The 14,545-nt window shown below is 39.1% G+C and overlaps 1 protein-coding gene across 1 annotated transcript; it reads left to right on the top strand.

The window, feature by feature from the left end:
• Positions 1–3,831: 3,831 nt before the first annotated feature.
• Positions 3,832–13,964, top strand: LOC113239607 (the record flags this gene model as incomplete). Its single annotated transcript, XM_026476658.1, has 4 exons — positions 3,832–3,962; positions 5,792–6,078; positions 12,902–13,320; positions 13,837–13,964. Coding segments are annotated over exons 1-4 (846 nt in total), but the record flags the coding sequence as incomplete, so codon positions are not given.
• Positions 13,965–14,545: the final 581 nt, after the last annotated feature.

The raw sequence follows: 14,545 nt of genomic DNA, 5'->3' as shown, positions 1-14,545 counted from the left end.
AAGAACTTTTTTGTAGTTTCTTTGCAATCTATGAAAAACTAAAATATCCCTAGACAGTGTTGATGTGTGTATTTTCCTATTCATGTACTCCTTTCCGTTGTCACATCTTATTTCTTTGATCACTTTTCCTGTAATATAAATGTACAATAGTGCATTTGATTGACGTATTCTATGAAGCATTCATAAATTTGTTCCTTGGATTAAATACAATATACTCTCGCTGTAGTTCTATGTGGTCCGTTAACATCCGTGTGTACAATATGTAATATATCTTCTGCTTTCGTCCTGTTGTTGTTAAATGGCAAATTGTGCATCGTATTTTCGACGCAAATAGCACACTTCATATAATCCGTTTCTATTTGTTTAGGTAATCCTTCCAATATTTAGTTTTTACACATTATGTCAAGATAATGGACGTTTATATGACCATATGTTCGGTGAAACTTTTCTTTCAACGTCATACTACAGTTTGCTGCATTTACGCTTATTTCCTTACAGATAAAACTGGTTACTTTGTAAAGTCTATCATCTTTCTTCGCAATCGCTATCAATTCTCTGTTAATGTTATATATTATCGATAAATATCCCGTCGAAACTATTTTGTGAATATCCGTTGTTTTCGAGTAGACTTAATAAGTTAGAACTTAATAAGTTAGCTTTCATCTCTTTTACATAAAATACTTTTGTCTATTATCACTTTGTTTTTATACCTATAAACAGGAAAGTAAATTGTAATGCTTCCAACCTTTGTCGCTTTCAATACTCTTCCATCTCCAACCCTCACGTTTATTAGTTCTTTTAATATTAGACATTTACCGAAATATTCGTCAGTATTTATTATATGTTTTGTACAACCACTGTCTAAAAGCCAATTTATTTGTCCTGCCTTAATTGGAGCATCTTCACTAAGCGTCAAATTGTTCACAATACATGTGTGAAAGCTCCTTTTATAATATTCCATGTTATAGTAATTGCCCGTGCCTCTGTTTGGTGCAAAATTGTAATGTTCACGTTCATGACCACGACTTCGCGCATAATGTCCGCGTCCACGACCGTGGTTTCCATTTCAACAGTCTCTTTGTATATGCCCAGCTTTTCCGCAGGTAAAACATGTTCGCTTCGGAGTTCGGAGAGCGATATCACTTTGAATGAGTTCGAAGTACTCGGCATTTCTACGTCTACATTTCGTTTTATCTTCATTCTTATTTTATTTTTTAAATATTTTACGGTTCTATCTTTTTCTGGCAAAACATCTATTAAATCGCCAATGTAACTGTAATTTCCGGACAACGCTTTTAACATGTAGTTTAATTATTCACTTTCCGATATCATAGCGCCGGCCTTTTTTAAATTGTTGACACATTGTTTGAATTCATCAAAGAAAATAATAATATCCCAATATTTTGCTAGCTTTATATTTTCTAAATTATTTCTGCATACAATTTGTAACGCAGTAGATTGCTTTAAATACATTTAGTCAAATTTTTAAATAATTTTGTGTGCTGACTCTAGCTCGCTGATATATTCCAACTGTTGATTGGTAATCGCGCTGTATATATAATTTGTAGCTTGAATATCCATTTCATCTCACTGAGTAGCGTCAACTTTTTCCGTTTTTATTCTAATAACTACTTCCTTACATTTCTTAAATTGAAGTAAATTTCAATAGTCAAATTTTCCAATTGGCATAATCCGTTCCGTCAAAAATTGGTATTACGATATTAATACTCATTTTTACTTACTTGTTTTTCACTTCTTCTTGTTCAAAAGCTCTGCTACCATGTTAGAAATAGCGAAGAAGACGAGAGATGATAATTATAATATTGTATATTTATCGTAACAGGAATTACACAACACATATCATAGAAGTTGGAGAAAACAATGCATATCGTCGTACACCTATTGACATATAGAAAACAAACTACGCTATAAGTATAAGCTATACTGCTCATATACTGCCTTTCGGCCTTTTGGCTAAGATTAAAGAGTAAACCATAAAGTTGCACTGCAGCATCTGTAATATTTTTAGACCGTAGAGGGAGAATAAAGAAAAAAGAATAGAGAAGCTTCTCGTGTATAGTGAAAAGGGATACCAACGGAGTACCTATAAATTCTGGGTTGTCTACTTTTAAAATTCTACCCTGTTAAAGAAATTGAAATGAAAATGAAGCCGTGGTAGCCTAATGGTATGACCTACTGCCTTTCAAGCAAAGGGTTGTGGGTTCGAATCCAGACTCGCACCACTGAGTTTCTCGGAATTTATGCGAAATTTAATTTGAAATTTATTATGATCTTTTCGGTGAAGGAAAACATCGTGATGAAAAGTTGAAGAAGGTTCAAAGTCCTCGGAAAACGTGTGCAGTCCCCAACCCTCATTGGGCCAGTGTGGTGGACTGTCGCCCAAGCACTCGCCTGAGAGGAGATCCGTGCCCAGCAGTGGGACGTATAAATGGGTTCATGATAATGATGAAATCCGCCGAGTCTGAGGAGGGAGAATCCGCCAGACCATATTTAACTTGGTTGAGTTTTAGTAACCAAATAAAACAATTATGACAAATCATTACTTTTTTATTGACCCTTGAACAGTATTAACTTAGTATACATATTTCGAACTGAAAAAATTTTAAAAGTTAAAAAAATACAACATTTAAAATGACCCACAAATTGGGGAAAAGATAGTGGCAAAAACACGATATCCCTAAAATCAGCTTAAGCCTGTCTAATGTAATTTCTACGTTATTTATTTGATCTCTCTTTCTCGCGTATCATAACCACTGCTGGTAGAAGCTAGATGGACATATTTGACAAAAGTAAGATATTCTCCTTATTTTAGAAGGTTTATACGATGCAAACAAAAATCTTTCAATCAAGAAAAACACTTCAAATATCATCTAAAATACACGAAATCGTAATATTCCAGCCTTGTAAGAGTATTTCACTAGTAATTCATACAAGAAAATTCATTGATTGTAATGAAAAATTAAAGCTTACGCGTGAAAGGTTATGTTGGGAATTTTTCGATCCGTACGGCTTTTACAGTCTAAAATATAACAATGCACCATTATTGTGAGCTGCAATAATTGTCAATTACTACAAAGGAACGGTTAGTAACTTTGTAAAACACTTCTTAAAAGAACAAACACATAATATCGATGCACATCAAACACTCGGAAGGATTTGCTGGATTCAATGAGCGTTGAGTCATACAACCAAAACCGCATACGTAGAAAGGGACAAAAATAATATTGTTTTCTCGTTTACTCTGATATGTCTGTCCATAAATCTATCTCGCTTATACGGTTTTTATTATTTATAGAGCCCCTAAAGGATGGAAAAAAAAAGAATAGAGCCCCTCTACCCAATACTCCTTAGAGGATTCCATAGTCTAAGCAATACTCCCTCTACGTTTTAGACGAAATTACCTGGCATTTTCAATGTACATGACAAGGCTGTATGGTGGAATCTTTACCTACCCAAATAAATGGGTAAAAACCTAAAATATATATTTTGTCTGTCTACGATATTTTGACTATTTTTGACAGTAACTTATTATTTTAAATTCGCGTTGGACCTAATCATATGTAGACCAGACGGAAAATTGCACAACCTTTATTACAAGAGTAAAATTGTCAAAACTATATGAAGTATATGTACACCAAGTAGTACATAAAAAATAGGACAATGGGGCAAACAAAAATAAGCCATCTTCTTTCATTGTTGTTGTTCACCACTCGCTAAATTAATATTTCTTATTAATCAAGTTACACATTTGAAATCCTCATTATTATTTATCAATAGAAACACTTAGCTTTTTTAAATCTATTTAATACGACAGCCTCGGCGGTTTGACCTGTTTTGAAATCAAAATATTTTCTCACACGTCTTGCAAGAAAATTGGAAATTGTTTTTTCATTATATAACATAATATGCAAACGTAATATAATAACAGTATGAGTGAATGCGTAAGTACTACCTATTATTTCATTAATTTAATTAACTGGGCGTACAGTACTTACAGACTGGATAAAGATGTCTACTCCTTATATTCCTTTGAAGCGACTCTACTTCTATACTATTCTAGTGTTTCGCCGACCTACGAGGACGTCTTCAAATTAGATGCTACAAGCAAAGTGCTGCGAGTGGGACGTCATAATTTTCATACAATATTTAGAAGCGCAGATGCAGGGCCACGGCCGCGCCACAATCGCGCCACGCGTGTGCCACTTTTGCAGATATTGTACCTTCCCAAGTTATACCATTAAATTATACCTGTAATGGTATAGGTGGCACTAGTTTATCCCAGTTATACCATTGGATAATAAATAATTACCTACAACTGCCTCCGTGGCTGAATGGTTACCACCCTGGACTGCCACGCAGAGGTCCCGGGTTCGATTCCCGGGCCGGTAGAAATATTTGTATGGCCTACATTTGTTTCCCTCGTGAGTTTGAGTGTAATTTCTGGTTGTCTATGTATGTGTCCATGGCATCTGCGACACAGGGTTTTCCTAGTGCTGGGCTGTGAGTGTGTGCGTTATTATTATTATTGTATAAATGGTACTTACCTGTCCCATTTATACCTTTATTCCTGCCTTCCACCTGCGTCTAATTTGAAGGCGTGTGCCATCAAATTAACAGCTTGTAGTAAATTAATGACTTTCGAAAGCAATAACGCTTTTCACTCAAGTACGAATCTCGTTCACTCAGGCATACGACCGAAGTCATTTATTTCGTGCCTTAGGTATTAAAGCCACATTCGATCACATGTCGAAACTAATTTTATCACTTGAAAGTTATAAAAATAATACGATCGACATTAAACAAATTATGTAGGCTTGTGAAATTTTATAACTCTCATAATTAGATATATACAAAGTTACGAAATGATTTCGTTCGTAGAATTTTTATATCTCGTTCCTAAAAATTTGTCATTTTCATTTTTGGCATTATTAAGTATACGATTTGTGCTAATGAACGCCTTATTGAATTGAGCAGTATTTCCATTAGAGTATAATACTACCGATAATAGAATAGAATAAGACCAAATAGGGTAACTCCAAACAAGGGAACAGCGCGGCTCCTATATGTGTGTGCATGCCCGTCGTGTTCGATTAAGGGTGCGTTAACTTAATTCACCTGAATTAGTTCACCTAGGTGCATTAAGTACACTTTTAGTAAACTTTCCATTACGCACACAGTGGTAGTAGAGCTCATTGTCAAAGAGTTCGTCCGGGCAAATACTGCCACGTTACCTATTTCTGCCACTAAGCAGTATGTCAGCATTACTGTGTTCCGGTTTTAAGGGTAAGAGTGCTGATGAAATTACAGGCACAAGGGACTTGTCAACTTTTGTCTCAGGATGAGACAGGCGCAGTGGCAGTGCCTATACGATTTTTGCGTTTTAAAGTTGTGAATGGCACTGCGACTGTCATGGACAGACGTGTAGCTTACCAGCAGGCGCACGAGTTGTCCGTCCCCGCCACTTGATATTATAAAAAAAAAAATCGCATAATCTCGCAGTGCACTTGCGTTGCAACTTGCATAGCGTGTGTCGCCACACGCGCCATTCGTTATAGAATTCAAACTTTCCTTCGACAATTAAAATAGGACATCAAGTAGACGTGTTTATGGGTAGTATTAGTGATTGTTTAAACAAGAGTGCCTCAAATTCAAAATTGTCGTTCTTCGATATCTATTGAACATGAGAGGTAACATGTAGGCAACAAAATGTATGTAGGATACTTGGTCTTATTATATTATGATAATAATTTACGTTATTCCATCTTTTTAGTGTGCTACATATGAGCATCCAGGATGCACACCGGAACAGCCGTGCCGCAAACTGACTCCATTAACACTAAAGCAACCTGGGGCCTGGGAGATGTTTAAGTTGCTTATGTGGAAGAACAGCTTGCAGCAGGTGCGACGTCGAGGGCAGACCATCGCAGAACTGCTGATTCCCATGTTCACTATGGCATTAATACTGATCATTCGTTGGCAAGTCGAACCCATCATTATGGGTGTCACCAAATATCCTAGATATAGGGCTGACACCTTAAATTATTCCTTACCTATTTTGTAAGTATCATTGTTTGTAGAAATCAATTGACAAAAAAAAATCAAACATAAAGGTCTTTCCACGCATCTTAACGCTTACGTATACTTTTGGTGAAAAATTAATGATACGTACCTAACTTAGACATGAGCGCCGATAATAGACCAACCGGCGGCGGCGGCGCGCCGTAAAAAAAGTGTCGGCGGAGGCGGCGTTTCGGCGGCGCGAGCGTGACCCTAATACGAATTTGTATATCGATGTTTATTTTTACAAAAACCGTTATACAAATACTTTAGGAAAAAAATAAATAACGTATTTTCATATTTTATTATCGTTTTATATCGTATTCCACGTAATCAAATTCAGTTCGATCAGGTGCTCCGATTGTACGCACGCGTACGCTTCCATATTGTGTATACTTAGTGAAAATGGCGACGCCAGAAATTGACAAATTATTTTTTTAAACAAAACATCTTTAAATATAAAGTCACTAACTAACTTTTGTCGCCTATCTATGTCAGCTCTGCTGAGGCCGGACGGCACGCTGGCCTGCACTGCAGATGACAAGGCAAATCTTCCTCACTCTTTGTAAAGAGTTCGCGTCTGGATCTAATCACCTATTACTTCAGGCTGGCTGCACTATGGCGCTAATTCGCATACGCCAAAAAGAGGTACTCAGAACTCTGCGGTATCTACAAGTGAATAAAACTAGCCTGAGTTGTCTCCTGTTCCCATACGCCTACGCCTGTACCGCCTCTCACTTGAGACTGGTGTAGTTCGCAGGTTGTGGAAGCTTGCAAACGTGCAACCTATGCCGAAAAAGGGAAGCAGAGCTGACTCTGTCAACTATAGACCTATCTCAGTCACTTCCATACTCTGCAAGACTATGGAACGTGTACTCAACAACCGTCTCTTGTCGTACCTTGAAGACAACGACCTCCTCAGTGATCGCCAGTACGGATTCCGACGAGGGCGATCAATTGGGGATCTTCTTGTGTATGTCTGTCACATATAGAACGAGGCTATAGAAAAGCAAGGTGAAACACTTGCAGTGTCTTTGGGTATTTCTAAAGCCTTTGACAAGGTCTGGCATACCTTTTAAGTAAACTTCCTTCTTATGGGCTTCCCACTGACCTTTGCAATTGGATCTCGGATTTCTTGAGTGAACGTTCGATTCGAGTGGTCTTAGAAGGCTACTCTTCCGAACATATGGCGATAGACTCCTCAGGGTTCCGTACTGTCTGCAACTCTCTTTCTGCTACATATCAATGATATGGTAATTCCAGGTACCTTTGCGTATGCTGATGATAACAGAGTTGTAAATAGGTACTTGACCAATGCACGGGTCAGTGGAGAGGAAATCCAGTCATGTCGAGAGTCCATGGTTAGACGTTTGGATTTGACACTCAAAGCAGTCTCCGATTGGGGCGATGTCAAATTTAACGTTACCAAAACGCAGGCGTGTCTATTCTCCACAAAACGGATTCCCTTTGGGCTGACTCCGACTTTTCGTGATATACCTATCCATACCGATAGCCGACTGTCTCTTACTACTACTTGGAATGGATCTGTCACCCAATTTGTATTTCGGCAGATACATTGAATCCATGGCCAAACGTGCAGCAAGGAAGCTTGGGATCCTTTCCAGGGTAAGGCGTTACTTCACACCGGGACAAGCACCATATCTTTCTACGTTAGTTTTGATTATAGTGACCCTCCCTACCTACCCTTAGGGCATACGACATACGAGAATAACACTATAACCTGTGGGCGCACAGGAATCTTACAAGTTCACGTTCTGACCACAGATCAGCCAGGGTACAGGGTTCTCACAGACCTCTGTCACTTGACTTCATACGGTTCTTCGAGAGGCTAGTGCCTCGGGTGAGCCGCCCCGGGTGCACGTACAGTACCCTCCCTATTTTTCAGATAGGTACCGGAGCTGTAGGCATGCTCACTTCCCGTTGCGCATTGCACAACTAGCAGTTGCTACCGCTAAACCGTCGACTCTGAGTCCACTACCAAATCTCCTCATTGGTGACGGAGAGACTTACTTCCCGACGCCGAAAAACGACGTCTCCCCAGTTCCCAATAACCTAAGCGGCTGGAGCGACCGGAGGATATCTAGTTAGTCCTCTACTAGCTCTCCGGGCTAGTGCCGGAGATGTCAGTCGCAGTGTCCTTCGACAATGTCCGAGCATAGCTTCCAACTTAAAGGGCAACTTACGTGTCCCGCGCGTCTCCTCGCATACAGGCCCGCAACTAGACCGCTAATAAGACGCGCTAGCCGCTCACGAGACAGACGCCCCGGACACATGCAAAACCGGGGCAGATAAACATGTCCGTCTCTGCAGCTAACCACAAGCCCCAGCGAGTCCTTACCCAAGTCTGGGTCCGCCAGAGACGTAAAGGCGAATCACTGACGGAGGGCTTGGCCCGGACGCCCGCTGTACCCTGGTCTTGCCGTCGAGCCCGTAGTGTCTCCGGAAAACCCTATCTCTCGGGTCGGTAGATAGGGACATCTCAGGTCGATGGATAGGGACAGTTACTTCAGTTGTACTAAGCACAAATCCGGTCGTGCATGGAGTACTGTTGTCACCTTTAGGATGGCTCTGTTACATACCAACTGGCCATCTTTGATTCAATTGACAACCGTGCCAGGAAGCTTATAGGTGGCTCGGAATTAGTGGAGGCGAAGCTGCAGAGCCTTGAACACCGCCGTAAAGTTGCCAGCTTATCGGTATTTTACAGGATATATTATGGAGAGTGTGCGATGGAATTACACGATTTAATTCCGCTTTCCCCTTTCCATCACCGGGAGACTAGGCGTAGACTTGGGTTCCACCTCTATGTTGTGGATATTCCAAAGATTTCAATGGCTATGGAGTGGCAATTCCCTGCCTGTAGACTTGTTTCCTGGACGTTATAACCACAAAAATCTAAATAATTATTGATATTAAATATTTTAAAAATTACTGAATCTTTGCGATTTAAAGTTCGGAGTGGCACAGTAAGTGCCATGGACAGGCGTGTCGCTTACCTCCAGGTGCATGAATTATTCTTCCCGTCACTGGCTTTCATAAAAAAAGTCATCCGTTTTAAGAAAAAAATAATAAAAGAAAGTAATTTCAAAAATGTTCATAGATTATATTATTTTAGAAAATATTTTAAATATATGAAACAATTGTGATCTAAATTAGATAAATGATTGCCAGGTTGTAACAATAGTTATTTGTTATGCAAGGCTGCAAAGTTGTTGTTTGACGCGAGTGCTTGTACTGAAATCTGAGCAAGCGAAGGAACCTAAGATTCCTGAGCCTACCGTGGGTTTCAAGACACGAGACGCAAAACAACTTTGCTGCCTAGCCAAACACATAACTTTTCACCTCACTATAGCGAAAAAAAATGGTAAATTAAACAAAAGCAGTTGAACTATAACAAATCATTTTTAATAAACAAAATTAGTTATCGTTGTCAATTTAATGTCATCAATAATAAGAATAAAATATACCAATTATGTTACATAATTAATGTACGACAAATCGCGTAGTTGAATGTGTCATTATGTTTTTTTATCGAAAGAATAAGTTAGGTGCACCACAGTAAGAATTTTTTGTTATCCTATTTGATAATAATTAATAAATGTTAATTAAATGCTAGGAACTTGGATACCCTAACTACAGGACAGCGACAGCGTCCTCGAGACGGAGACGGGTAACTTTTGGGATAGCGAGGGGTGAGCGAGGTATGCGAAGGAGGTGCGCGAGCAGTATAGTAAAAAATTATTAACACATCCGAGTCACCTATGCTCTTGGCAGGGTTTTCAACTGAATCCAAGGCGGCTAGTTGGTATTCGGCAGAACTATCCCACAGGTGGCAATAGTACTCTATACACGAGCGGTCGTGTGCTTGGTACAACTTTTTTGAAGCAACTGTCCCGGTGTGGAGTAACACGTTACACCTCACCTTGGAAAGGATGTCAAGCTTCCTGGTTGCATTTTTGGCCATGAATTCTATGCATCTGCCGAAGTTCAGACTGGACAACAGGTTCATTTCAAGTAGCTGGCGATGGTCGGCTATCAGCGTGGATATATCACAAATAGTCAGAGTCAGGTCAAAAGGACTCCGTTTTGTGGAGAATAGACACTTCTGCGTTTTAGAGCGTTCCATTTTATAAGTTTGGTACCACCCTAATCAGAGACAGCCGAAGTGTCAAATCCAAACGACTTATCATAGACTCTCGACAAAACTGGATTTCTTTTCCACTGACCCTTGCATTGATTAAGTACCTATCTACAACTGTGCTATAATCAGTGTACCTGACGGTACCTCTAATTAACATATCGTTGATGTGCGCCAGGAAGAGAGTTGCGGATAGTACGTAACCCTGACGCACTCCGAAACTCTATTGTCCAATGTAGTGTAGTAAGATCTAATCGAATGAATCAAACGCTCACTCAAAAAATCCGAGATCCAATTGCAAAGGTCATTGGGAAGCCCATAAGAGTGAAGCTTGCTTAAGGTTTGCATGCCAAATATTGTCAAAGGTTTTAGAAAGAAATGTTCAAAGACGTTGGAAGTCCTTCGCCTTCCTCTTCTATAGCCTCGCACCATATGTGAAACGCATACACAAGAAGATAACCCTCGTCGGAATCCATACTGGCGATCACTGAGGAATTTGTTGTTAAAAACGGAGATGGTTATTAAAAACACGTTTCATAGTCTTGCTGAATATGAAAGTGCTTGAGACGGGTCTATAGTTGACAGGTCAGCATTGTTCCCTTTTTTGGCACAGGTTGCACGTTTGTCACGCTTCTACGACCTGCGAACAGGAGACAACTCAGGTACTATTGCTGGAATTGCATTTGGGTCGCTAGCTTTGTTCACGTTTAGACTCCGCAGATTTCTGAGTTGGTACTCCTTTTTAGCATGACGCAGACATGTATTCTCAGCAAAGAGTGAGGCAAGAAGATTACCCTTCTCTTCCGCAGTATGGGCCAGCGAGCCGTCCGGTCTCAGCAGAGATGGTAAAGAAGGACTACTAAAGTTTGTGACAGCTTCCGCCAGGGATCAATAGGACTCGCTACCTGCTGGAAAAGAGGCAAACATAGCCCCTATACGGCGCACATGGCCGAACGTGGCTCTAAATAACACTCGTTTACGTCTTGGCTGTCTTATTAAATTCTTCAGCTACAGAGCATTCGAAGCTTTGCGTAGTCCAACATACGCTGTTGATGTACTTCAGTACAACTACAATCAGCCCTAAAACATGGACGAGCTCCGGGTCTATTGGGTAAATCAGAGTATGGTATGTAATACTGTATACCTAAACGCAAGACTTCGACTACAGCATCAGCATAGCTCGACGAGTTCCTTGAACTAAAGCAAGCCTGTCAGGGATATGAAGCAAAGAAATGTCGCATTACGTCCCAATCTCCTGACCTGTTTCGCCACACCCGTCTCATACCGCCATCTGATCGGGCGGGGAGAGGTTTCAAAAGATAATAGAGAGAGCAATTAGTCGTATGAACCATAACATCTGGAATCCTGGTGGCGCTACTGACAAGCTTGGAAAGGTTTAGCGTCAACGCAAGTTTTCGCGTCTCTCTCCCAGCATAATTAAGGCACATGGGCACAACCATTCTTTCATTCCTTAGAATAACTAGCTGCGCCGCAGGGTACCTATGATGAGCTTCATCAGACTTCTCACTCAGATGTTGGAACATCTTGAATAGAGAATCAGACTGAAACGCGGACTTGTCAACTAATGTCTCAGGGTGACGGGCGCAGTGCCTCTCAGATCGTCGTGATTTAAAGCACTGAATGGCACTGCAACTGTTACGGACATGCGTGTCGCTTACCATCAGGCGCACTCATCACGTCACTTGCTATCGTAAAAAAAAGAAAAATAACTTAACACTCCAATTTAGGCTCAATTGACATTGACGCGGAAAAAATTAACGGAAGAGTCAATTTCGCCTCGTTACGTTGCGAATGCGCCCGAATTTGCGAGAATTCTGCTGTTAGACTGCGCCTTGAGGCTAGTAAATGTTTAATTGCTTTGTCTATAGATCTTTTACGTGAAATGAATAGTGAATTTCGATATTGTTTTATTGCGTTTATTTATGAAGCTGAGGAAGAATAAGTAGCGAAAAAGAAAAAGAACAGGAAAAGGAAATGAGTTACTTGCGTTAAAATTTTATGGCTTACATGAAATATTAAGCAAAGCAATAGCTCTACACCTGTTTCTTAGACGCTTAAGGCCTCATTGCGCCACTAGCCGCTTATTCGCGAGATGCCGCCGAACATCGCTGCGGGAATTCCGGAATACGCGCGATCGGTGTTTTGTTTCGTATCTAGTTAGTACGTCACGTAATTGACATTAAAATTCATTACATTTACTTTCGTTACAAACGCTTTCGCTTCTACTCTGTAAATTGAGCCTTACATTCTAAGTCCTTTACCTACGAAGCAGACCAACTCCTTTGGTACTTGTACCTTTTTCAAGTATATGTACGTTTTGGTGTGATTACCTATTTTACATAGGTACTGTGACTAACCATTGTTAGTACCTATCTAATTTAATTTCAAAAATATGTCTATACTTAGGAAATGAAACTATTTTTCCGGATTTAAATTGCGTACCTATATTTGTTTTTTCAAACAAACCGACGTTTTGGGCGCTTTACAGGTCCCATGGTCACGGTTGACTGTATATCTATACTTCTTATGGATTATTTCGCCCTATATTTTTTTTAATCTAAGAAGGGCTGAATGGTGGTGCATTTTAATGTACCGTAATAAATAACTGGAACAAGATTTAAACTCATTATTCACGATTTTCAGATATAATATGAACCTTAGTGAATTGTCAATTGCGTATTCACCTCGGAGTCCAGTATTAGAAGAAGTGGTAAAGGGTGCAATGTCAAAATTATTTGACGCGAATCATGATGTAATAAAAAGAGCGATGTCTAATCAAATAAATTTGCCCAACTTGACCATAGTAAACAACACAATTATATTACCCAGCAATGTTTCTGGTATTGACCTAAAGTGGAATATCACACTGCCAGATAATATTACATTGCCTATAAATGCGACTGTACAAGACTTTCTGGCCACATTGATCAAGAACGAAATACTGAAAAGCTTATTAAATATCAAGGCTTACAATACGAGCTCTGACCTGAAACGTGTATATTTTAACGAAAAAGCGACTCGTGCGGTGATATGTGCTATAGAATTTAATGACTCACTTGCAGGTAAATATGAATAAATTTAATAATATCAATTTATTTTCAATCGCAATGGCATAACCTAAAGTGGGATCGTACGCGACGTCGGATTAGTGTTTTGTCGAAGTAGTGTTCCGTCGAATTAATGTGTAGTCGAAGTTCTGCCGAGTCAACATAGTGTTTGTCAAAATTGAGTATGACACTCGTAGGTTAAGTCAAATGATCCAGTGCCGCTCGGTTAAGGTGGGTTCATATCTGTGATAATTCAACGCACTGAGATTCCAAGACGTGACACGGTACTCGCTATGCTAAATATGAATTATAATTGTGTATATTTCTTTGTGCTTTGACACTATGTGTATGTTGGAGTATGATCAAAAGGGAGACGTTGAGGGAAATGCTCTCAACCACTGTTTTTGTCAGGGATTACTTGATTATTGGTATTCACATTTTGTTATCGATTAAGTTAAGGGCATTTCTCCTAGAAGGGCTAAGTTTCTAAGCTGTGACTTCGGTGGTCGAATTGTTTTTTCTTAATTTCAGGAAAAACATTGAGTGGAAAGGAAAAAGAAGAAGACTCTGTTAATTGGGCAACTAGATTCTTAACAGTTAATGACGTATTTATTTCACCGAATCCAGCTACCCCCGAAATCAGAATAATTCTACAAAAGGCACAATTTTTGTATAAAATATGAAAAAGGCAATAAAAACAGTCAATAATGTACATAAACATTTACTAATGTGACTAACTATTAAATCATGCTTTAAAAACTAAAATTTATTTATAAAATGACCAGAACAACACAAACAAATTTCGCCTAATAACTATTAATTAAAATCAGTTTTCAGTTTGGCTGGTCAATATTTTTTCAATCACACAAAGTATTTCCGTACCTCTTTTTAAAAAAATTTTAGAACGCAATCCGTAGTTACAAAAGCAATCAATTTTTTCGAACTTGCACGATTAATACTTTCATTACTTTTCATACACGAGGTAATTCATGGAATTTCAAAATCTTTCTTTCAGCTTTTTCTTCGCATACCTCTGTCTATCTTTTTCTTTAAACCTTTCATATGTAATTGAATTACTTTTTATAATAGGGGTTAAAGTATGAAATTGCCGATTTGTACTGAAAATCTAAATTGTTTATTTTTTAAATTTTTAACAAATTTATTTAATCAAAATAGTTGCCATTATTATCTACACATTGCTGCCATCTAATGGGAAGGTTATTAATGCCTTTGCGATAGA

The sequence above is a fragment of the Hyposmocoma kahamanoa genome, unplaced genomic scaffold (genome assembly GCF_003589595.1).
Source record: "Hyposmocoma kahamanoa isolate Upper Pololo Valley unplaced genomic scaffold, ASM358959v1 99992, whole genome shotgun sequence".
In the NCBI taxonomy this organism is placed as follows: domain Eukaryota; kingdom Metazoa; phylum Arthropoda; class Insecta; order Lepidoptera; family Cosmopterigidae; genus Hyposmocoma; species Hyposmocoma kahamanoa.
This window is presented reverse-complemented; position numbering and strand designations above follow the sequence as displayed.